General features: G+C 43.0%; 1 protein-coding gene across 3 annotated transcripts in view; it reads right to left on the reverse strand.

Moving 5' to 3' along the window:
- The window catches only part of ROBO3 (roundabout guidance receptor 3), a 464292-nt gene that overhangs the window by 139674 nt on the left and 297447 nt on the right, over positions 1 to 27171 (reverse strand). For all 3 annotated transcript variants that reach the window (XM_082273528.1, XM_082273527.1, XM_082273529.1), the window contains exon 2: positions 4388 to 4714. In XM_082273528.1, coding sequence (XP_082129654.1) covers positions 4388 to 4714 — 327 coding nt within the window. The remainder of the gene's footprint in view (positions 1 to 4387; positions 4715 to 27171) is intronic.

Below are 27171 nucleotides of genomic sequence, written 5' to 3' on the forward strand. Positions count from 1 at the left end.
CAAGCTACATAAATATTTGAAATACGGCGTCCACTCAGATGGTAGTTATGGAGCCACCATCCTGCTGTCCCCTGGTCTGGTCACCTATCCATCCTTCATTAATCTCCATGTGACAGTCTGGGATCCTAGGGCCCTCTATTCTGTTTGTTTTGTAGATCTTTACCTTGGTGACACATTAGTGAAGACAAAGGGTTCACCTTACATAGAGGAGGCACAGAGGTTACAGGTCCCGGGGGTCAGAGCAGATAAACAGGCATAGATTATAAACATGAACACATATCAGTGAACACCCAGAATCCTCAGTAAGAGCGTCCATTATTCACATAGACAGGTGATAACGCACACAGCAACAATGGATCTTCCTGACGCCCAAGCTGGGTTGACTCTTCTGGTCTGGGTAAACCTTAATACACAACAAAGGTGACATTTCTCCCAGAGGTCTTCAATGCACTGCTCTCCCAAATGGCACAATTATACAAACAGACCTGAGAACATCTGCTACATTGGGTAACACATACTGTACAGTATATGGCCAATTTTCTCAAACCCTTGCAATGGCTGGGTAATGTAGCAGAATGGTGGGTGTTATCAATATTGGGAGTATTTCATGAGATCTGCAGTCAGAGTGGTTATCCAGAGAGGTTTAGCTACACAGCTGTCCTTCAAATGTCAGAGGTAAGCAGAAAATATAACAGGCACCCACCAACAAGAACCCTTAATAACACTTCTATGATGCTTGTTGGCTATAAAAATAAACAGGCAGGCAGCTTTTGCTTACTACTGTAAGAGAAGAACAATAAAAGACCAATCAATAGGTGTCACCAAGCTGTGGAGAGGTCACCCACAGCCCAGGGACAGTCAGCAGAAGACTGCAGTGACCTCTGACCCCTTCTGTGCTGATTGATTGCATGACGCCATAGTGCCCTGTTCAGAATCTGCTCCATCTTCAACTAGATGATTCAGTAGGAAACCAAAGTAGGAAGGAAATGACAATCAAAGAGGGCCTGTTATATACAGTACATACTTGGGTGGCTCTGTATCTCACTAATGGTGCAGGCTCTTGGTCAGTACAATGTTGGCCTGTTTCTAAGTAGTCTTTTTGTTTGAGATTACTGAATCATAAACTGTACACAGGGTAAAGGAAAACCCAATGTGGCATGGCATCATCAGGAGAAATAGAGAAAACAATAAAACATAACTGTGTAATCTGCACAAAAATGCATAAAAAAATGTCATTAAATTATGTACTTTACAGTCACATTTCGAGTTTCTCCATTAACCCAAATGAAGCCATGTAGGGTTGGGGTTTGGTTGAGTACAGACAATACAGGTCTGGAAAACAAAATGGCTCTATCTTAACTATATAGCCTAAATTTCATAGACCCTCCACTAAATGAGTTCAGAGTTTCTAGTAAAGGGTACTGATAATGCTACAGCATAAATTTCAGACAATTGTACTCTTCCAACCTTCCATAGTTTAGGGAAGGTCCTTTTCTGTTCCAGCATGACTGTGCTCTCTGCAGAGAGCCAGCTCTATAAAGACATGGTTTGGCCAGTTTGATATGGAGTAACTCGAGTGTTCTGAACAAAGCCCCAACCTCAACCCTAATGGACACCATTGGAATGAGTTGGAAAGCCAAACTGAGCCAGGTCTTCTAATCCAACATCAGCACCTAATCTCACCAATAGGTAAATGTTCCCAAAGACACACTCCAAAATCTTGTGAAAGACTTCTTAGAAGACTGGATGCTGGAAAAGCAGCAGAAGGTGGTCAACTCCATAATAATGGCCATGGTTCTGGAATGGCATGTACTACAAGCTCATGTTGATTTTAAATGTTCTTGCAAGCGCTATAAGTCTTACACAGAATCAACCTTGTAAGTGTTTTTGTATTTATATTGTTAAAATATCTAAATTTTCATATGAATGTGTTAAAATATCTTTTGTCATCAATATGTACAATTTTGTGATTATCTTTCTGTGTTGACAGAACATTATTCAGAACCACCCCTGAGGAAGAAGAGTCAAATCTTCGAAATGCGTTGGGTTTTGGTTTCTGTAATACATGGTTGGATTATATGTCATTGATTATTGCTTGCAAAAAACTTTTAAACTGTACATTTTCGTATATGTTCAATAAAAATTGTATTATTTCTACTTATTTAGTTTTTGTGCCTTTAAAATCCCAATCCAGGGGAATTTTCCAATTTCTATACAAGCTCATATAGGGGTGATGGTCAGGTGTCAAACAACTTTTGTTCATATAGTTTGTGTTTCTATTTACTTTTACACTACAGGTAACCCGATTCTTATAAGAAAGATAGATAGATAGATAGATAGATAGATAGATAGATAGATAGATAGATAGATAGATAGAACATTTTGAATCATTTTAGTCCTGAACTGATTTATGTGGTAGAAAATCTCTCATTTATCCCAGTGAAAGAACGATATAAATGGTGATAGACGGAAAGTCAGTCCCTGTAGAGTCACTGATAGACTGCAAAGGAGAGAATAGAGAAACACACACTCAGTCATCTTGAGCCATTAGGATGATGAAATGAGAAGCAGACTCCACAGAAAATAACTGTTTCTGCAGAAAGATCAATAAAAGTCGATCGGCCTCTCCCAGTTGTATCAGCGTCTAACAGTCCTTGCAGGGTTGAGGGGGATATCTCTTGAGATTTCTAAAGTGTAATGTATAGCACATAGAGAATCAGCATATGGGCCAGTTCTGGATGCTTTTCTGAATGCGCGTTTTGAAGCATTTTTGATGGATTTTTAATGCAGCCCAGTGCATCCCCCCCCCCCTCATTTTTCTTAACCTTAAAAAAGGACGTGTATTCTAGTGCATTTTTGCTGTGTTTCGGTGCGCTCCTGTACAGTTCAGTGCAGAAAATATGCAACATGTTCTACTTTTTTTTCTCAAACTGAAACGCGCTGGAATCTGACTGCATTGGTGTGAACTATGCCATTGAAACCCATATAACCTACTATCAATGCATTTTTGATGTAGAAAAAAAAAACACATTGGACTGCATGTGGTGTGAACTGATCCTATATGTGTCTGAATATGTCTGCAGCCTCTGTGGAGCAAAACTTCAACGTGCTGATCTGTAAGTTACCTCCCTGGGCTTACTGAGACCTGTAGTTCAAAAGCGTCAAAAGGCCTCACTATTTTTTTTCCAGTTGAAACTAAACTTTTTTTCCGATAAACAATCTCTGGGCTACATAGAAAAACTATTAAAAATGACATTTGCTGCTTCAAGCTTTGCTATGAAAGCAATTCTATAAGCAGGATTTCTTCATTTTAAAACCATAACTCATGCCAACGCCTGCTAGCTGCTTTCAGAGAAAAGTGACACAGGTACCTGAAATACATACACATACATTTCATCACACTGCTGCTGCCATCCATAATTTTTTTTTTTGCAGAAAGCAAGAGATTTCTCAAGGCACACTAAAACAGGATTTTGCTCCACTTAAGAAAAATGCTCAAGACTGCAACCACTAATCCAGGAAATGGCTTCTGGCTTTCATGGCTGAACAAGACACACATCTGCTTGATGCTTTCTATTTGGTCAGGTGAAATACAGGTATGTGATTGAGTATACGATCAAGAATATCACTGGGAAAAGGAGCAGAAGAAATCCCAAAATGTGTCTGGGAAAAGGTGACAGGACTACCTTCTTAAGGAGGAACTCTGGGCAAAACTTAAACACACCTTCTGTGCCCTGCTATGTATACATTTGGAACCATATTTTTTTCAATTGCTACTTATATTACTTCCTAAAATATATAATTTTTTTCAAAAATCTCTTTAAACCATACATCAGGCTGAGATGTGGAAGTGATCATAGAGGCTCTACAAATTGGCATTTTTTTTTTAACCTAACATGTGTCAAGCACTGGGGTTTGGAGGGATACAATTGAGGCAGGCTTATAAGGAGGGAAAATATACATTACCAATGTTCTTTTATAGTCCAATGAGCAAATGGTGGTGGGGAAGAGGTGAGTTATGTAGCATCACCCTCCAAGATATAATGTAGCAGACGTGTGGAAATTAGCAGCCGAACAGAGTAGGTAAATTAATCCTTATATTTTAGCTCTGCAATAATTATTTTTGCTCCAAAACAGAAGGTATTACCATCGTCACTCCATTCACCAATCCAAAACATAATAGCAAATTAAATGCTCTAAAACTGTATATACTGGGATTGGTCCTGCCTCCATTGCCCCCCCCCCCCCCCGAATCCAGAAAACACATAAATCCACCCTGCATGCAAAGGTTTCAGCTTTTTTTGCTATGATCAGTGCAGGTATTACCACCACAGCTTTTGTGAAGGTGGACAATAGTTCTGGCAAACAAACAAATCATAAAACTTACTTGCTACTTCCAAAGATGCATTTCGACTGACAGATTCTCCCAGGTAGTTTCGTGCCACACAGATATAAACCCCCTCGTCAGGTTTACTTCTTCGTCCATGGACAATGCGGAGGAAAAAGAGGGAACCACTTGGCAGCAGCATGCGGTGAGAACGAGGGTCGTCCTTGTCCGTCTCCACCCGTTCACCATCTTTGTACCACTCGATAATGGGCGTGGGACGACCTTCTGCTTTGCAGTTCAGCGTTGCCGGTTCCCCCTTAGAAACGATGTGATCAGATGGATGTTCTACTATTCTCGGTGGGAAATCCTCCAAACGGGGACGAGAGCCTGAACAATACAAAATAAAACCAAAAAATGTCATCAATATACCGTCAGTGTATCTCTGAAGAAGACCAAACATCTTTATATAGATTTTGGTCCACTGGTTTACTTCACAGAAAGCCAAGACTTTTTTTTCCTGAAAAAAATAATATAATTATGCTTCTATTTTCAAAAAGGCTATGTTCTAAAACACAGAGCTGCTGGAGTTATTAAATGCAACTAATGAGCAAGCCTTGAAAAGAGCAAACAGCTAATCTAAAAACAGATAGCTTTCTAGTACTATATACCCTCACAGATTATATACTGTATGGCTAAATGTTTGTGGACACCTGACCAGAAAGTCTATATAAGCTTACTGGACATCCCATTACATAACCATGGATGTTAAAATGACATTGCCGCCCTTTGTGGCTATAACAGCCTCCACTCTCCTGAAAACGTTTTTTCATAAGATTTTGGAGAGTGTCTGTGGGGAATTGTGCCCATTTCGGTAGTTCAGGTATTGATATTGGATGAGAAGACTTGGCTCACAATCAGCGTTCCAATTCATGATAAAGATGTTCATCATGGTAAGACCAGGACTCTGTAGAGGCCACTTAAGTTCCTCCACACTAAACTGATCAACCTATATCTTCATTGAACTGGCTTTGTACACAGAGGCACAGTCATTCTGGAAAAATAAAGGGCCTTCCCCAAACTGTTATAATAAGGTTGGAAACGCAAATTTTTCAAAAATATCTTTATAGGCTGTACTATTAACTTTACCCTTCATTGGAACCACCTAAACGCAATCATTTTGAGAGGGGGTCTACATACGTTTAGTCATAAAGTGTAGGTTTGCTGGTGAGGAAGCCACAAACATTTATTAATATAGTTTTAGCCATTTTATTTGTCAGAACAGTACTGAATCCCTAACCTGACATCGCTTCATCAAGAGTAATGGTGAAGTTCAAAATGTGACACTTAGGCCTCATGTACACTGCAACTTGTAAACGGACGTTTTTGAGCAGTTGGACGTTTTTTTCAGAAGCCCCTGAACCCACCTCAATGTCTTATCTGTCCATGTACACTGGGCCGTTTACAGTCATTTAGAGGCAGTTGAGTTCAGTGTAATTTTTTGGAAAGCAATTATTTGCGTTCAGGATGTTCAGAACGTGTGTTTACCAGCGTTTCAAACGCACAAAAACGCGACCGAACGCAATCAACCGCGTTTAGCGCGCGTGTTTTTCCATTTTAAAGGGGAATGATTTTTTGACCTCTAGAAACGGTTCTGAGCGCAAACGCCCGCTAAACGCGGCTGCAAACGCTACACAACTGACGTTTTAAACATCCTTTAAATTCAAAGGACTTTTTACAATGTCCCGTGTACATGTAGCCTAAAGAATATACTGTAGTGACACATTTTTTTTATTGTCATTTAAAAAAAAGTAGATAGCGATAAAGTGTACTTGTATGAATGCTCCTTTACATTATGGGGAGCAGAAAACATTCCTATAGAATTAGGTAAGGCAAACCTTTTGTAGATCTACCCATCTCTGCTAGAATAAGGCAAAAACTTTGAGATCAGAGGAATGGGGATGCCATTAAATTATTTATCCCTGCAGAAAACTTTAGTTGTTAAAAAGTGATCTCACAATCTCATTATGAGCCTATTTTACAGAAGAATTCAGTACTGCTTAGTAAAGCATTGGAAACGTGAAACTAATTCTGCCAAGGTATAATAGTCCTTATAGTTATTAGAACTTATTACTGCATATTACAAACACATAATCCATGGAAAGCTGTATTAACCGAGAATGCCTAATTGCTTTCTAGGTTTAAAAGCTTCTTAGAACTGCTAATTATCCCGAGCTGTGTGCAGGTTTTATAATTACTTTCTAGCAGTTTTATATGGATTTTCAAGCCTTGGCTATGAATAGCACCCTTACATGATGTTCTGTGCCTCAGAGGTAAAGTCTCAAGTGTGATGTAATGATTTTAACCAGGTCAAACTGCAATGAAGAAAAGCTTTGGTTTTCAGGAGATTTGTGATTCTGTACTAGACATCCTATCCTTTTCTGCCAACAGGTTTTGTGCAAAACAAAAAGAAAACCAGTCATTACTGGGCTTACTCAAAAAATCTGAATATTGAGTCCTAATTTTTTTCAAATGTGCAGGCTTGCAGTTCAAGGATTATTTTCCCCCCTTGTTGATCTTTAGCCACTATAAAATAAACTTGAGGCCCTGCTAGTACCAATCAGTGGTCCCCAAATGCTGGGCTGTAGCCTCCCCTCTTCCGAGGAGTGCAGATATCAACCTTCCACTGAGCTCCGCAGCTTCCAAAGGGCCCCAACCTTCCACAGTTGCTCAAAATCTCCCCACTGACCCCTAATTGCCTTCAGCCTCCTCAATTTCTCCCAACCTCCCACAGTGCCTCTCCAGCCGGCCACAGGGCCTCCAAACCTCCATAGTGCCTGCCCACAACCTTTAACAGTGTCCCAAAGTGCTCCCTAACCTTCCACAGTGCTCCCTGGCCCCCTCGAAAAACCTCATCCCCTACAGGGCCACCAAGTCTGCCGCAGAGTCCCCTAATCCACTCCACAACCCCACCCCTCTTTCTCTAGACCCATTCAGTGGCTTCCAACATTTCAATGCCTGATTTTCATTCTCATACTTTTAGGTCTCATGCACACTGAGCCTAAAAATTCAGCTTTTACACGTGTTTAGCATAGAGCAGCATTTACAGGCTGAAATAGAAACTGTCAGAGTATGTGGGCATGCATACAGACATTTACAGGTGTTTTAGAAGAGGAGAAAGTTTAGAGACGAGAAGAGCATTTGGGCAGAAAAAAATGCTAAAACGCGCCTAAACGCTAAGCGTGTTTAACGCTTGAGTGCTCCTTCATTCCAGTGGCCAGAAATAATGTTCTGGCTAATGGAATTAATAAACGCCAAACTGCTTGATGCCCCTCCAGGCGTGTGCAAAACACATTCCTTTTTTTCTGTCAGGAGCAAAGATGTCCAGAGGTGGAAAACAAAATATCCTGTGTGCATGAGGTCCTACTGTGCGAGTATAAACTTTATTATTTACTGTTAAGGTATGGAGGTTTTTGGAAGAAATTTTAGGGTCTGGTCTCAAAAAGGTTGAGAATCGCGATTATACATCACCTGCTGTTTGAACTTATTATAACACCCATCTCCTGAGTGTGCATAACAGCGTCACATAACAGAATCCCGCAGTTAATCTGTATATAAACAACCGCGGAGTTGTAGGTCTAATATTGGCTATCATTACTTAGGAGCTGGAAGGCAGGATGGGTTATCAAGCATGAGTTAAGGCGGATGACAGGGCAGTAACTGTCAAACCTCAGAGGGCACATCACTTACTGTGTGCTATAAGAGTCACCCACAGAAAAAAAGGAACATAAAGCGGTCTATATTTGGTGACTGGTTGTCAATTTCCAAATCATTTTAAAATACCATAATGAAACATCATGGCGAGGTCTACAACCCTTAATGTGACAGCAGAAGCCTTTCCTGACCCCACTTTGACAAATTGGCTTGGCTGCTGTGAGAGTAAGCGATGACACCTCTGGGTCTCTGTCCTAAGTGATGGTGATTTTCTGCTAAGGGTCACAGTTAGTAACCTCTACAGAGCTGTCCCACAGCCCACTGGAGACTGAGGGAGGGCCCATCAGTGGCAGGGTGAATGGTTCCTTTAGGGCCTCTTATGGTCCCCTTGTCCACCTCCTCGTTAGCAGAATAGTCATATTAAACAGATATATAGGCAAAAATTTTCAGCTCCACCTAGCTTTTTGTTCCCACTTCATGGCAAGCAAAAAATACTACTGTGGGCCCAGTGTAATACCTTTGGCCTCTGACTTCAGGAACTCAGCAAGCTGAATCAATTTCAAGCTTCTCATCAATAAATATATATATAAATGTAGCACTGTCCCTGTAGGGCTTGCTGTGTGTTGACTTCATGGCTCTCCCTCTGATTACCTGCACTAGTGGATTTTTTACACATCCATCCTTACCCCGGCTTGCTCGTTACTCAATAAACAGTCCAAGGTATTTGGTTTTGTATTTATTATAGAACTTGGATGGGAGAAGGGAATAGTGGGATACTCCAACTGAACTATTGACAGTAAATAATGACAACTCTCACTTGGCCTCACCAGGTTATTTATGAAAGCAGACACACTGCTTTAATCATACTGCCCCTTGTATGGAAGAATTAGGTCATCTTGCTCTCTTTAGCAGCAGACTTGATACAACTACTTTATCTTTAGGACACCCTCTAGCATCCCCTTGACTGACACACGTCCACTGAAGGGATGGCCCTCATATGACAGGCCCCATGACACAAATCTGTACTCACTGTAGGCAGAATCAGATCCTTTCCAGTGTCTCCCTTCCAGTCAGCTCTGCAGGAACCCCGGGTTCAGCTCCTATCTGACTTTCAGGCCCTCAGGTCGACTACCCAAGGATGCATGGCAGCTTCTATAGAGGAGGGGTAGCCGCCCCCTCCCTCAGGGACCCCGCTCTCCAGCTGAAGATCCCAAGCACATGTACCCTTGGCATTTATACAGTCAACCAGCATGCACCAATGCACTTTTCTCTGCCAATCACCAGGGTTGTAACAATGCCTGTGCCCTCACTTGTCAGGTTTTCTCCCACTGTCCAATATGCCTCCCTATTGGACCAGTGTGAAACATTACAGACAAGCTGAGCTGCACCTGAGCACCATGAGCAAATCCTATCAATGGATCCTGCTTTCTGGTAGTCTCTCTGGTAAGCAGAAAGACCCAAAAATTATACTCTCTTCCAGCACCTACCAAGGAGGGTGGTACAAAAAAGATGGGACTGTGAGTTTACTACCTTCACCTAAAAGGCATAGTAGTTCCCCATCTTTTGACCAATTTACAGCTAAATTTGGAAAATGGGAACAATTTGTTTGGTTATGCGACGTATTGAGCATCACCAATCAGATGAACATTATTGGGCATTAATGTATCTTTCCATACAGTGTAGGTCTTCTCTTTAAACATGCAGAAGACTACACCATACTGTAAGCAGAGGCACAGACTGCCTCAAAAGCAATTTTGTCTTGCCAACTAGTCAATGAAATCTATATCTTAAAGTTTTTCTAAAGTCAACAAACTTTTTTGTTTAGACAAACTAGGGAAAGGGTACAATTTTAGATATTTTTGTGCTATGTACAGGATAAAAACACCACCCCCTATTTGAAGTTCAGAATAAGTTTTATTTGTAATAAATATGACAAGGCAATGCATTTCACGAGCCTCTTCTTGAGAGCTTGAAAAATCAGAAGATAAGGAACCCAACGTTGGCTTGGCAGCCAAACTGGAGCTGGAAAAGTCGTCTTGCAAACCTTACAAATAATCACATATTTTCTTGATCTATCCACATATTTCCAGTATAGAAAATGTATCTAGAGGTCTATCAGAATACTGCCCGGTTGTTAGGGCAATGACCTCTGTACACTTACAAAAAACCACAATGAAAGCTGAACCAATGTTGGTTAACCCTTATTAAAACACAAACAAATAGAAGATCAAATATTTTCCAGATCTTTAGCTACTGAATTTTCAAGTAACGAAGGAGGACCCCTGTACCCCCTGAAATGTTTACACTTATCGCATTGATAACAAATAAAACGAATTCTGAATGCCTATGAGCCCATTCACATTAGCGCGACTTGTCAGGCGACTTGTCAGCCTGACAAGTCGCGGTATGTCGCGGTCCATTGAGTAGCACAGGACCCGTTCTAATAGGAGCGACACAAGTCACTCCGACTTAGAGAAAAGGGTCCTGTACTACTTTGGGGTGACCTTGGAGCGACTTGCATAGACTTCCATTATGTGAAGTCTCTGCAAGTCGCACCGAAGTCGTGGTGCACAGCGGTGCACGCGACTTCACAGGTCGCCCCCCGAAGTCGTGTCGCCTCAATGTGAATGGGCTCTAACAGTGGAGTGTTGTTTTCATCCTCTAACCTTTCTTTAAATTTTAATAACTCCACCAGATGGGTTCTTGTGACTAGAGAGTTGCCTACAACCCGCAAACCAACTACCATAAAATTTAAAATAAAAAAACAGTCCAGTCACCCCTTTTACTATACAGGGCTTTTTTTTTTAGCTGACTGCATGCCATTTTTTGCCCTGGAGACAGAACAGGATTCGGGAAGAAAGCCCCTCTTCTACCAAAGCTGGTGTCCTCCCTGGAATATTTCTCTTATTCCTGTTCTGGTGGCGACTCTAACATTTTATGTTCCCTATCACTTTCAGTCCTGATAGCAATGGTCACCAGGACAAATATAGAGGGTGGATCTCTATAGTGAGGACACGGTTAGCAATGAAAACCTGACAAGAGCTTGAACTCTTCCTCTTCTACAAATGTACAGTGGGTGCAGAGTATGAATACGTAATTACATGATATCCATCTGTCAGGCCAAGGACATGAACGGTGTTTGAACTTAGAGGCCATAGACATCCTGCGTATCCTCTATGCAAGTTTAATATCCTGCACAGTCATTCCATCCACAGTACAGACAAATACAGTCTTACATCTGATCTACATCCCGAAAAGTCATACCCCACATCCAGAGGAGTTAGATTATTAAGGAAAGATTAGTAATATTTTAGCTTGAAGAGACCCCCCCCCGCCTGGCTCAGGAAAAGGAGACTGAGTGTAAAGTTAATGGTGAATTTCCTGGCAGTGGCGTTTTAAACCATAATGTAAACCTGGCTGGAGCTCCCATCATCAGTACAGAAGTGTCTCAGCTCACACCAGGGAGAGATGGATGGAAAGAAGGACGACTCCTCCAACATAATGGTCACTTTCATATCCAACACACTTCTCCAAAGGGGTGAACTCGGCCATGGGGTCAAACAAAGTCATGAATGCAGAGGCCATTTAACCTGGCATATTTTTGGTGACTCTACACAGCAGTCTGTCTCCTCCAGCCCTCTCAGCTGTTGATGTGTAAGCTAATAACAGACAGACCCCTGCCGACCCTCAGGACCACCATGTGACCTGCAGATCCATCTGCCAGAAGGAAGGCAGGTCAATGTATTCAGAATTTGGTTTGGGTTTGGCTTATTCTTTATAATATATATAGCTCTGAGATATTCCCCAGTGACGTACAGAGAACAATGAGCCAGTCACATCAGTCTCTCCACCAGAAGAGCTTACACTCTAATGAACTACTGACTGATTTAGTCAGCCAGTTGAAGCTGAAGTCTAGACAAACAGATAAATACAAATTTGAAATGCATATACAAAATTGAATTTACCTGCCAAAAGATCTGTGATATTGGTCTGCCCATGTTGTGACTCTGGCGCCCCTATCAGGCGTAACGGCCAGCACCTTGGCCTCCAATGCAATGGCAGCACAGTATGGTCAACACATCGCCAGCCTGCAGATTGCTGAAAGAGTAGCAGCACAGCAATGAAGTCATCTCTCTGCTCTCCCCTCCTGTCAGCACATTTGCATTGGAGCAGATCTTGTTTAGTGGTTAGTCCTGGCTGTTCCTCTCTCAATCTGAGCACTTCCGTGAAGGGAATTACAGGATGCTAATCTGTAATCCAGGTACTTCCACTAGCTGCAGTAATAAAATATGTTCATTGTTTTAATAACTTCCTTCATTTGTGTTTTTTTATATCTGCCTGGATTTCAGCTATAAGGGCTCATTCAAATGTGCAGCCAGAGGGTGGTAAAATCAGGTGGTTGAAATACAGTTTGGAGATGCTCAGAGCCGTACACATACCTCAATGCTTTGCTTCATGTCCATGGCAAAAATTATACCCCGTCCCATTTGGTGGTCAGCACTGCTGCTGAACATGGCCCTTTAGCAGAAATTGGGCCGAGCCACAGCTGTACAGTGGACATGGTGGCTGTAGCTTGGACAGTTAAAACAGGTGGTGAGGCGGAGACATATTGTCTCCCAGCTGCCTGCCAATCGCCCTCTGAAAAGCAAACCGTCATGGATTGCTTTTCAGAGGGACAGCAAGGGCTTCCGTATATGGGAACGGACTCTAAAACAGATTTCCAGAGAACTTTTGTCCAGTGTATGACAAGTAGGGCATCCAGTAATGGATGATTCCCACGCTAAATGGGAAGCGCGGAACCAGCAGCACACAGGCCACATTCGCCTTGCTGCACACACACAGTAAAGAAAACACATAAACTAGATGTGAAATGCAATTAAGAGAAACACATTCTTCACAGTAACCCCGACACGTTTCATACTGTAATTAATGTCACACACCGATCATTCTATCATTAGGTCACTGCAAAATGATCCCTGTTCACACGCCGTGAAATGCGTTGTGTGACAGAAGAGGAAAGAGTGGCGGGTGAAAAATAACACGGCGGATTTTAATAACAAAATGCTATGAAACGGCTACGGCCTGTCACTGCGCCGATGCTTCAAAGTCACAAAGGCAGATATTACCCAGCCAAGGGTCAGGAGAAAAAACAATACTCAGCCTGTACAGAAAAAAATACATGGATAGATAGATAGATAGATAGATAGATAGATAGATAGATAGATAGATAGATAGATAGATAGATAGATAGATAGATAGATAGATAGATAGATAGATAGATAGATAGATAGATAGATAGATAGATAGATAGATAATCAAAAGTTTGTGGACACCTCCCCATCACATCTATATGGCCTTGTTGGATATCCTTTTCTAAACCATGGCCAAGACCATGGCAGGTGTTGACCTCCCTTTATGGATACACCAGCTTTAACTCTAATGTCCCTTTCCTGTTCCAGTATGACTGTGCTTTGGCTCCATAAAGACATGGAGGAAGTCAAGTGTCCTACACAGAGCCCTGACCTCAACCCTACTGAACACCTTAGCGATCAACTGGAACAAAGACTTTGAGCCAAGTCTTCTCTTCAACATCAGTTCTTCACCTCAACATTATTTTGAATGGCATCCCAACGCTCTAAGGCAGTGCTGTATCCTGGCCTAGGCCAACAAGGCCCAGGCCTACGGCGGCACTTTTCATGGGGCAGCAAAAAAAATATTTCATTATTTGTATAATGACTATGGACTTCCTATTTATTATACAAATAAGTGAAATAATCCTATAATTACAATCAGTGGCAGCAAACACAAGTCCAAATATCCTAAAAGATCAATCTTACTAATCTTGTGACATATGGCTGTACTAATGGGCACTGATAAAACTGCACTGGTGGCCACTGATGGGGCCACACTGATATGCTGCACTGATGGGCAGTAAAGAGGCGGCACTGATCAGGCTGAACTTATGGGAACTGATGAAGCTATGCTCATGGACACTGATAGACTGTGGTTATGGTCTGTGGTTTACATATGACAGGGTGGGTCATAAACAGGAAGGGGTGTGGCCTTTACAGGAAGGGTCATATTTAAATTAGGGGGTGCACGAGTTTAGTCAGGCCTAGGGCAGCACAAAACCTAAATACACCACTGCTCTAAGGCAGGGATTCCCAGACTACAGCCCTGCAGCTGTTGCAGAACTACACATCCCATGAGGCATTGTAAAACTCTGACATTCACATACATGACTAGGCATAATGGGAACTGTAGTTCTTGAACAACTGGAGGGCTGTATTTTGGGAATCCCTGCTCGAAGGCAATGCAACTCCAATGCGCATGCACTGCAGCGCACCATTAAGCATGTGCATTGTGGTTCTCTGCATCACCAAAATTCTGCATGCCACCTCTTAGACCTTCCCCCACAACAGCTAAACTCTCCATCTCTCCATGCAGCTGCATCAGCTCTGACCCTGCTCCCCCACTGCCCTCACCTGTGTACAAACAGCCCCCCCCCCCCATCTGCTCACATCCCATTCCCAGCCCTCCACACAGTCAATTTTTAGCTCTACCTCTCCTCCACTGAACAGCAGCAGGAGCTGCAGTGAGATCGTCCAGTAGGGGGCGTCTGCATCTGAGCCACCAGGCTGTTTCTCAGCCAGTCTGGGATGCCCTTTCTACATTACCCTAAATCCGGGGACAAAACCGGGGACAGATTTGGACCGGGGACAGTGTCCTCAATCCGGGGACTGTCCCTTGATACCGGGGACGCCTGATCACTCTATCTTTAAGACTCCAGTAAACCACATCAGAAACATATCAAACCCGATTCTGGCTTTGTTCAGGCCTCCGGCCAGGCACCGGGTGTGCCGGCTGGTCGCTCGGGTCTCCCGGTGGGACGGGAGAGTCTGGGTGAGCAGCAGAAGGCAGCATCCCTTTCTGCTGCTTGTATCATCAGCCAAGCGGCTGCTTAGTCGCATCATTTGTTATTACAAGAAAGACGTCCGTCTGCTCTAAAAAATGGTAGGCATCAACCACTTGAAGCGTAATTAGGCACAGGTACGTGATTTTGCATTAAAGTGATTAAAAAGAATAAAAATTAAGTTTTGAAATGACATTAACCTGTTAACGCTTATATGAGATTTTTGCGTTTACATCTACTTTAAATATGTTTATATGCCAAACCAGAGCAATTGGAAATTCTATGTTAAGATTCAGTCACACATAAAAACTCCAAAAACAAGCCGATGGTGGCGTCGTGCTTCAAACCCCACCCATAGAGAAGGCGACATTTACATCTCTATTAGCATAGTGAACCCTTTGGGCACAATTTACCCGGTACACATAAACCCTGCCTGCGTATTTAGACTTATTACCATAATTGGGCCCTGACACACTCATTATTTGTCCTGCTAAAATGTTGACTTTATCCATTCATTTTTAAGATGAAACACTTATCAAGAATGAGGAATTGATGAATGAATTATTGATGAGTAGGACACATTTTCATCATGGGTGTTTTTTTTTTCCTTGTGACAGGTTGACGTTTTCATGGCCGTTTTGTCTTTAGTAACGTAGCAATAGAATAGGGCGTCTTTGCCAATGGACGGGTAAAAGAAAAAAAAACTCCACTATGTTATCATTATGGATGGTGTCCTTCGCTAGAAAAATATTGGTGGAATGAGCCCTCGCAGATATGCTTAATTCCGGCACTTGGGATATCAATAATTTATTTGGAATGTGCTCCGGGGAAATTGGATCCCAGCACTTCCCCAGCAAAGCTCATTGTTTAATCTCGCCTCCGTATACGGGGAAGGCTACCAATATGTTCAATGCGGATTCTGTAGGGGAAACCTGTTAGCTAATGAGGCCCCTTTCTCCCACCCCCCACCTTCTCTGGCAGGAGGAAATGATTTGCATTGCAGGAGGGGGGATTTGGAAGTATGCAGAGACCCCAGGGTGGAACTCACAACACACGGATGCAAATGACGGAAGCCAATTAGACAAAAGAGGATCGGGGAAGGTTACCTGCCTGATTTGGCAGCAGTTAAAGGCGCTGCGCCTGACTGAGCTCACTACGGTTAATCTGCGGCTCTCACTCACTGCCTTTGGATGGAAAAGAAACAATTAAATGAAGATGAAATGTATTTCTATCCAAATTATGATTTTTTTTTTTTTTGGCCCCTTCTAATAGCCCAAGTTGATCCTTTGAAATTTGGAAGTAAATCTGGCCGTACATCAGTAGAATTTTGTTAGAAAATGTTTGTTTTTGGTGCATTTTTTTTATTTTCAAATGGTTTTTGGGCTCCAATTGGAGATTGTTTTAGACTGCAGTGACAAGGAGCAGAATGAATATTTTTTCTTGAATAAACTAAATTCTATCTGTTAATGTGTTTTTTGTTCAGGAAAGACTGTATATATTGTAACGTTCATGTTCTAGGCATAAAGAAACCCAATTATTATTTCTGGGATTCTATTCAAATAGCAGGTCTGAACAAAATTTGAAGGGCTTTTGAATGAAATTAGTTGACTCTATGGGAGAGGTTCACTAAAACTGGAGCACACAGAATGTGGTGCACCTATGTAGTAACCAATCAGCTTCCAGGTTTTATTTTCAAAGCTTAGGCTCCTTTCACACTATCCGTCCATCGGACGGATTCCGTTTTTCTCAGCAGGGGATCGAGCCGCCGATCCCCCGCTGAGCAGCAGGATGACAACTGTGTCTCCGCGCTGTGTGCAGAGACACAGCTGTCAGTTCGCCATGCATCTCTATGGGGGAAATCGGATGGGAACGGACCGTCGGTCCGTTCTCATCCGATCCCATCCGATTCGATCGACGGATGGAAAATAGGGTTTCCATCTGTCCAGATTTGACGGATCGGATGTCAGCGGACATGTCTCCGCTGACATCCGATCCCCCATAGAGATGCATGGGGGGACCGTTCCGATCCGCCAAAAAAACGGACAGGCGGATCTGAACAGTCCGCCTGTGTGAAAGGGGCCTTAATTGAACAAGCTGAAGTTAGAAGCTGATTGGTTACTATGCACAGCTGCACCAGATTCTGTGTGTACCAGTTTTAGTAAATCAACCCCAATGATGGCAAGATTGAATGCGGCCCGTACACACGATAAGAAAATCTGAAGGGAAATTTCGTCTAACGACCGATCTGCCGATTTTCGGATTGTTAGTATGGTGCTTTCGACAGCCAAATTCGACTTTTCGGCTGACAAAATCCTGGTGTGCAGGCTATAAAATTTTTGTCGTCCGTAATACAACGTCCGATTTTCGTCTCATTAGTACAGATTTCGACGGAAAAAAATATTAAGAGAAAGACTAGGCATGCTCAGAGACGAAAGAACACATACAAAGCAATCCAACACATGACATCACTTCTGAAGTAGAATTCTGTCGTGCGGGAAAATTCGTATGAAAATAACCTCTTCACTTTCCACATCAGACTAGCATGCCACAAATAACGGATGACAGATCGTTCGATAATCTGATCGTGTGTACAGGGCTTTAGGGTCTTTTCACACGGCCCGCATCCACAGACGGAGTCTGTTCTGCTCAGCGGGGGATCGATCCGCCGATCCCCGCTGAGCAGGCAGATGACAGCTCTGTCTCCACTCTGTGTTCAGAGACGGAGCTGTCAGATCCCTGCTCTCCTCTATGGGGGAATCGGATGAGAACGGACCGCCTGTCCGTTCTCATCCAATTCGATCCGCTGGATGGATGGAAAATAGGGATTCCATCCGTCTGGATTTCACGTACAGGATCTGAAGCGGATAGCAGGGGGTGTCAGTGGAGATGTCTCTGCTGACATCCGCTGCCCCATAGGGATGCACGGAGCATCCGATCAGGTCCGCCTGAAAAACTGACATGCGGATCTGATCGGATCGTTCGTGTGAAAGGACCACAAGGAACAATTTTTCTGAATTTTTGTACGAGCATTCAAACCAAATTCTACTGGTGCATGGCCAGCTGAAGTCTCCCTTAAAGCGTAACTCCACTTTTGTTGAGAAAAAACATCCCCTCTGGGTGATCTCTGTATATTGTAGGGATTTTAACAAACTTTTTACAGATTCCTACCTTTTGTTATTCTGAAGAAATCATTGTTTGTTCCTCAGTGCTGAGTGGGTCAAATGGGAGTGATTTCATAATTATCTATCAGCTGTGGTAGATGCAGGGCTCTAATGAGGAAAGCTGCTGGGCTTGCATCCCTTTAGACGTGTTCCTATTGGGAGTATCTAATGAAAAATGACATCTTTGTTGCAGGGGATGCCAGAAATGTGACTTGTATCTTAGTGCAGACTTTTGGGAAAATTGGTAAGCCAATCACAGGAGCAGGAAATGATGTTTCTGGGTTGTGGTCAGTATACATTCTGTGTACAGAACAGCTCCAGGTAGCCATATTGCATTGCATTTTCAGAAAATTACAACAGCTGCAGATTGAAAAGGAAAGATCATTTTTTAATAACATTCAATTACAATATGATTTGTGTCCCAATTGTATACGCTATATTGTTTTTTCTTTATTTGCTGATTTTTGTCCCCATGAAAGTGGAGTTACCCTTTAAAAAGAATGTTGTGCCATGCTTGAAATGACAAAATCCTGTGCTTTAAAGCACTAACTCTACTGTCCCTACCCACAATGTCCTACTGCCCTATGTTTCGGGACCAATGTAACCATTACACCCAATGTCATTCTATCCAACTGTGGCCTCTCCTCCATCCAACACGTTCTTAGAAACTCTCCCCAGTGGCTAAGATTTGATTTTTTGTGACCTCTCTTAGGATGCTGGTGCACGTTGTTCAAAAGCATTTCTAAACTTTTGGATGGAGTAATGAGGCATTAGAACCCCTGTTGGGTTTTTATTGATTATTTTAATGATTACGAGAAGCACTGGACTTCTCAATATCTACGGTATAGTCATGGCTTTAATATTGGAGTTCACAGGCAGCTCTATTTTTCCAGAACTCTTATAGACAGTCCTTAGGGAAACATACGGCCCTCTCAGGAAACAGGAACGACACTTCACTTATAATGTCCAGAATAAGATTTTATCTGAATCCACCAGGGAAAAGCCTTTCATGGGATGATGTCGCACAAATAAACTTTACACAGGCTAAAATACCTGCTATATTGGCATTTCTGTCCAGCTCATATTTCATTCTTTCAGCCGTGAAGAAGGGAGACCATTTAAACCCCCAAACTATGTTGGCTTTTTCTTGGTGGATTGGCACCTCTTCTTCCTACCTTATTTAAAGGTTTTTATTGGGGGTCTAAGTTCCTATTATGAAAATTTACCCTATTTGTCCCAATGTCCATGCTATACCATACCTGCCAACTGTCCCGTTTTTCCCGGGACAATCCCGGCAAATAGGAGCCTGTCCCGGGTAATTTACATTGTCCCTGTTAATCAGGGACAAAGTAAATCATAAAAAAAAAAAAAAAAATAAAAAAAAACAAATAGTGGGCGGAGCTTCGGGGAAGTGGGTGTGGTAAGGAATTGATAGCTGTACTGCAAAGTGTCCCTGGAAATTTTTTTCAAATGTTGGCAACTATGGCTATACCTCCCAATTTTGTAAAATGGAAATGAGGGACACCTATTAGCAAACATATGTAGGTATAGGACGCTCCCCCCCCGACATGCCCCCTTAGAGAAGAATTATACAAAAAAAAAATAGTTAAAGGAGAAGCACAGCTAAAGCTCATTTGGCTGTACTTCTCCTGTTGATCACAGGAGTGCAGTTCGTTCTGCACTGGTGACCCGTGTTCGGAAGAAGCTCGCTGTAGGCAGACGTCACAGAGCTGATCCTGGCTCAGGCAAGAGCACGACCATATGGTCGGGATCCGCCCACTAGCCTTGACCGACACCCAGGCTCAGCGAGCCGCTGAGAGCCTGAACCAGCCCCTCCTGCCCCCTCCACAGCCCAGCGTTCCAGTGAGTGACTGACCATCACCAGCTCTTTGCTTCAGGGGTAATTACTTACCACACCCACTTCCCTGAAGCTCCGCCCACTCCACATAATTAATCTCTGCCTACTTATCATCAGATTATGGGGTCTACTCAATATAGAGAGAATTACAGGAAGTTGAAAAGGGAATTTTAAACTTGAGGCCAAAGTAGCAGAGTTGGAATAATTCTCCCATTCAGCTGCACTAATGCTGCCTAAGGTTTAAAATTCTCATCACAATTCCCTGCAATTCTAAAGTGTCAAATGTGCTCAGGTGTGACCATCCAAAAAATGTAATATGTAAATATAAAGTGCAAAGTGTAAATAAGTACATTGCCGGGACAATGTAAATTACCCAGGACAGGCTCCTATTTGCCGGGACTGTCCCGGCAAAAACGGGACAGTTGGCAATTATGCAGGTCCCTAGTCTGATACTGAATATGTGTGTTGCGGTGCTCTACAGAATGCATGGAAAGTGGCCGTTATGCACATATTCAGTATGTTGCAGTAGCGTGTTACAACAGAGCTTTTAATGCACGTTATTGCATGCAGAAATAATAAATTGCTGTCTAAAAGAAGAATTATATGGATGGAATGTGACAAGATGAGATATTATGAAGACCATCATCAGTCCTGATGTCATTGCCTTTTATCGAATGTACAATATTCCAAGGAAAACAATCTGCTGATCCCACCTCAAAGATCCCCAGAATCCACTCAAGTGAATTTTGGATGAGGTGAAACAGGTCACCCCAGGAGAATATACTGACTCTTAGCTAAAGCAATAAAAGTCCAAAACGTCTGAGTGTTCCTGTGGAAGGCACGCCAATAAAACCGAGTGGGGGGTCATGGACGTTTTTAAAGGTCTTTCCACAGAGTCATTGAAAGTCCAGGTCCCCTCCTGACCCTCTTTTTTACGTTCGGCATACCAGGGATTTACTGATTAGCTGACCCTCATTGTTCTAGCACCATGTAAATCTCCAATGGCTGGGTCTTGCCTCTTTGTCACCTTCCAAGAGGCCCTTTCACATTCTGATCCTGCCTCCACCAGTTGCTATAGATCTCATCTTAAAGAAATACCCAAAAAAACAGATAATCTGTCTTGATCCCACTGTCCGAAAAATAAAAGACCAGGACCTGACAATTGCTCTATTCTACCATCTTCCACCCAGTGCCAAATGGCTTGACGAGGTCTTCTCAACTGGCTGGCCCTGGGAATTCAATTGCTAATGCACTGGCAGATTAGGGTGGAAAACTGTTTTATAGCGTCAAGGACAATACGCCTTGCTAAAGACAAAAGGAGAAAATAAAATCCACAGCTAATAGCACCTAGCTGAAACAACATTTAATTGTTGCCTTTCTCCCGGCCTCAGTGTATTTTTTTTTTTTTTAAGGTTAGACTTCGGTTCATGAAGAATTATTTTGTCGGTTCCTGGGAGGTGTTAAAAGACAATGTAGAAAGAGGATGATTTACGAGCTCCAGGATATCCATGGCCCTCTCAAACTTCTGTGTTGTCAGCTGAGGCCTGACCTCAAAAAAAATTATTTTCAATGAAACATCAGCTTGACTACTGGCTGACACTTTGATTTACTGTTACGGGGCCATGTCAACCATCATATCATGGAAGGCTGTGTGAAGGGGCACCCAGGCCGAGCAATCCAGATTTATCATCAATTTATTGTGAAGAAAGAAGAAGAAGAAAAAAAAAATGAATGTGTGCTGCAATATTTCACATAAAACCCACAACAATAGCGTGTGCTCCCAACATAAGCGGTTTGACCCCATTGCAAAGTGCTAGCACAATAGCTTAAAATATTTGTTGTTATACTCTGGCCATTGGAGTGCTACGATTCTGCTGGTGTATTCATATGTAGTCTATGCTGAACAGGAGCTGACCATATGGAGAATTCACACTACTAGAGAGAAAAATAAAAAAGTATAACAAAAGGAATAAGCGCAAGGGGCAAATAGGAAAATGAGAAGGAGAAGAGAAAAGAGAGAGAAGTGTAAAGAGAGTGGAAAAAAAGAGAGAAGTGAAAATATAGGGAAGGAGGAAAAAAGAGGGCAAGAAGAGACAGATAGAGCGAGAGAGAGAGCGAGAGAGAGAGCGAGAGAGAGAGAGAGAGCGCGTGAGAGAGAGGGAGCGAGAGAGCGAGCGCGAGCGAGAGAGAGAGTGAGAGAGAGAGCGAGAGAGAGACAGAGAGAGCGAGAGAGAGAGCGAGAGAGACCGAGAGAGAGAGCGAGAGAGACCGAGAGAGAGAGCGAGAGAGCGAGAGAGCGAGAGCGAGAGCGAGAGAGCGCGAGCGAGAGAGAGAGAGAGAGAGCGCGAGAGAGAGAGCAAAGAAGAGAGGAGAAAAAAAGAGTAAGAAGAAGAGGGAAGGAGAGAGAAAGAGGAGAAATGAGAGAAAAGTGAGAGGTGGAAAAAAGAGAAAGAGAAGGAAAAGAAAAGCAAATAAAATAGAGGGGGGGGGTTAAAAGAGAGAGAGGAGACAAAAAAAAAATAAGAGAAGGGACAGATAGAAGAGGGTAGAAAAAAAAAAGACACAGGAGGGAAAAAGAGAGGGGGGGGGGGGTGGGGAAGTGAAAGGGAAAATAGAGGGGAAAAAAGAGGGGTGCTGAGAAGAGAATGGGAACTTAAAGAGGAGAGAAGGGTGGAGAAGAATGATAGAGGAAAGAAGAAAGAGAAAGAAAACTTAGGGGAGAAGAGAGAGGAGAGAAAAAAAGAGGGGGAGAAAAGAGGGAGAAGTGAAAAGAGAGGGGAGAAGAACAAAAAGACGGCAAAAAAAGAGAGGGGAAGAAGAGTGAGATAAAAGAGAGAAAGCAAAAGAAGACAGGAGAGAAAAGAGTAAGAGGAAGGAAAAGAGAAGAGGGAATAAGAGGGAAAGAGAGGAGAAAGGACATAAAAGTAGAGAAAAGAGAGAGGTGGAAAAAAGAGAGAGAGAGAAAGAGAAGGCGAAGAAGCAGAGAAAAAGGGAGGGAAAGGAGATAGTACAGAAAGGAAAAGAAAAGAGAGGGGGGGGGGTTAAAAAAGAGAGGAGAGAAGAGAGAAAAAAAAAAGACGAGACAGCCAAGAGAGGGCAGAAACAAGATAAGGGAAAGAAAAGGGAGAACAGAAAACACAGGAGGGAAAAAGAGGGGAGAAAAGTGAAAGGGAAAATAGAGGGGAGAATAGAGGGGATCAAAGGGGGGGGATAAAATAAGAAGAGAAGGGAGGAGAAGAAAAAGGGAGGGGAAGAGAGAGGAGAGAAAAGAGGGGATTTAAGAGAGATGAGAGAAAAGAGAGAGGGGACAGAAGAGAGGAGAGAAAAGAGGGGATTTAAGAGAGAGGAGAGAAAAGAGAGGAGGGTAAAGAGGGGGGAAAGAAGAGAGATGAGAGAAAAAAAGAAAAAAGAGGGGAGAGAGGAGAGAAGACAGAGGGCAGAGAAAAGAGAGGAGATAGACGAACGAGGAGAGAAAAGAGAGGGGAAAGATGAGAGATGAGTGAAAAGAAGAAAAAATAGAGGGGATAGAAGAGAGAGGAGAGAAAAGAGAGAGGGGGTAAAAGAGAGAGGGGATAGCGGAGAGAGGAGAGAAAAGAGAGGGGAAAGAAGAGAGATGAGGGAAAAGAGGGGGAAGAAAAGAGAGAGGGGAGAGAAAAGGGAGATAGGGGAGAAAAGAGAGAGGGGAGAGAAAAGAGAGATAGGGGAGAAAAGAGAGAGGGGAGAGAAAAGAGAGAGGGGAGAGAAAAGAGAGAGGGGAGAGAAAAGAGAGAGGGCAGAGAAAAGAGAGAGGGGAGAGAAAAGAGAGAGGGGAGAGAAAAGAGAGATAGGGAAGAAGAGATAATCTAGTGAAGAGAGAAGAGGAAAATATGGGAAAGAAGAGTAACAGAAGACAGGAAAGAAGAAGGAGACTGAGAAGGAGAGAGTGGTAGGACAGGGAGATAATCTACAGATCTGCTGTATATACATGGAATGGGGGAATAAATATGATCCAGCATTTTTTGGGCCTGAGACCTACAAGGACATCAATAAGTCTTTCCACATGAAACATTAGCTAGCTGCAACCACATTGATTTCTGCCATGGAACATTTCGAATATTAGTTTCCCAGTGATGAGGAGGAGGATGGATGAGGAGATGTCAGACAAAGTTTTAATAAATCTCCAGCTGACACAAACCATGTGACATGGATAATAATCAGTGTGCAATTCCAAATGACAAGTGTTAAAGACTATTTGTAAATTACATCTCATTATTTAAAAAAATCCATATCCCACCATCTCACCAGCCCCCAGTGACTTGGCTGTGGCATGAAGCCACCCTATGCTGTTCACAAGCGGTTGCTTAGTTGGGGATACAAACCCCCCGGCTCACTACAATTGTACAATGCTTGAATGAGGTCACAAACCTCTGATTTCCTGTAACTTGGTACAGCAATTAGCAGCACGTTAATAAACCTTTGACGCGTTTCTGAGGCTCAATATACCACCGGACTTGTTTATATAGCTCTAAAAATGATATACCCCCCCTCCCCCACTTCCTACATCCCCTATCTATTGTTTGGGATAATAGGAAGGAATGTCAACCAACCTCTCAGCTGGCCTGGCCTTGACATCACCAGCGCGCAAAATCCTCCAAACACGTCTCGCCTGGTCTCTGCGCAAATGGCAAATATACATCTATGAGACCCCCCGAGACTGACACTGATGTAACATGATGGAGCAGCTGATACTTTATTATATAGTATGAGATGGAGATGTACCGCCATAATCTGTTCACCGGAGATTTGTATCAGGAATAGGGAATGACTCACAATCATTTCATAACTCAGGATTTATGCAATTGCAAAGCACACAATGTCTTCATTATTATTGAAATGGTGTAGGAGCAAAACAACTAATCGATTAATCGACAACTAATCCATTATGAAAATAGTTGTCAACTACTTTCATAATCAATTAGTTGGTCAGCTGATTAGTTGGCCTGCATACAGAATGCATTATTTGTAAACAAATACAGCAAAGCTCAGTACACCATCCATACATGTCAGTATACACAGTGCAGCACACATACAGCTCAGTACACCGTCCATACATGTCAGTATACACAGTGCAGCACACATACAGCTCAGTACACCCTCTATACATGTCAGTATACACAGTGCAGCACACATACAGCTCAGTACACCGTCCATACATGTCACTATACACATTGCAGCACACATACAGACCAGTACACCCTCCATACATGTCAGTATACACAGTGCAGCACACATACAGCTCAGTACACTGTCCATACATGTCAGTATACACAGTGCAGCACACATACAGCTCAGTACACCATCCATACATGTCAGTACACACAGTGCAGCACACATACAGCTCAGTACACCGTCCATACATGTCAGTATACACAGTGCAGCACACATACAGACCAGTACACCCTCCATACATGTCAGTATACACAGTGCAGCACACATACAGACCAGTACACCCTCCATACATGTCAGTATACACAGTGCAGCACACATACAGCTCAGTACACCATCCATACATGTCAGTATACACATTGCAGCACACATACAGACCAGTACACCCTCCATACATGTCAGTATACACAGTGCAGCACACATACAGCTCAGTACACCGTCCATACATGTCAGTATACACAGTGCAGCACACATACAGCTCAGTACACCCTCTATACATGTCAGTATACACAGTGCAGCACACATACAGCTCAGTACACCGTCCATACATGTCACTATACACATTGCAGCACACATACAGACCAGTACACCCTCCATACATGTCAGTATACACAGTGCAGCACACATACAGCTCAGTACACTGTCCATACATGTCAGTATACACAGTGCAGCACACATACAGCTCAGTACACCGTCCATACATGTCAGTATACACAGTGCAGCACACATACAGACCAGTACACCCTCCATACATGTCAGCTTACACAGTGCAGCACACATACAGCTCAGTACACCGTCCATACATGTCAGAAGACACAGTGCAGCACACATACAGCTCAGTACACCGCCCATACATGTCAGTATACACAGTGCAGCACACATACAGCTCAGTACACCATCCATACATGTCAGTACACACAGTGCAGCACACATACAGCTCAGTACACCGTCCATACATGTCAGTATACACAGTGCAGCACACATACAGACCAGTACACCCTCCATACATGTCAGTATACACAGTGCAGCACACATACAGACCAGTACACCCTCCATACATGTCAGTATACACAGTGCAGCACACATACAGCTCAGTACACCATCCATACATGTCAGTATACACAGTGCAGCACACATACAGCTCAGTACACCATCCATACATGTCAGTACACACAGTGCAGCACACATACAGCTCAGTACACCATCCATACATGTCAGTATACACAGTGCAGCACACATACAGCTCAGTACACCATCCATACATGTCAGTATACACAGTGCAGCACACATACAGACCAGTACACCATCCATACATGTCAGTATACACAGTGCAGCACACATACAGCTCAGTACACCGTCCATACATGTCAGTATACACAGTGCAGCACACATACAGCTCAGTACACCCTCCATACACGTCAGTATACACAGTGCAGCACACATACAGCTCAGTACACTGTCCATACATGTCACTATACACAGTGCAGCACACATACAGCTCAGTACACCCTCCATACATGTCATTATACACAGTGCAGCACACATACAGCTCAGTACACTGTCCATACATGTCAGTATACACAGTGCAGCACACAAATAGACCAGTACACCGTCCATACATGTCAGTATACACAGTGCAGCACACATACAGCTCAGTACACCGTCCATACATGTCAGTATACACAGTGCAGCACACATACAGCTCAGTACACCATCCATACATGTCAGTATACACAGTGCAGCACACATACAGCTCAGTACACCATCCATACATGTCAGTATACACAGTGCAGCACACATACAGCTCAGTACACCGTCCATACATGTCAGTATACACAGTGCAGCACACATACAGACCAGTACACCATCCATACATGTCAGTATACACAGTGCAGCACACATACAGCTCAGTACACTGTCCATACATGTCAGTATACACAGTGCAGCACACATACAGCTCAGTACACCGTCCATACATGTCAGTATACACAGTGCA

This window comes from Pelophylax lessonae, assembly GCF_965119305.1.
Source record: "Pelophylax lessonae genome assembly, chromosome: 12".
NCBI classification, from domain to species: domain Eukaryota; kingdom Metazoa; phylum Chordata; class Amphibia; order Anura; family Ranidae; genus Pelophylax; species Pelophylax lessonae.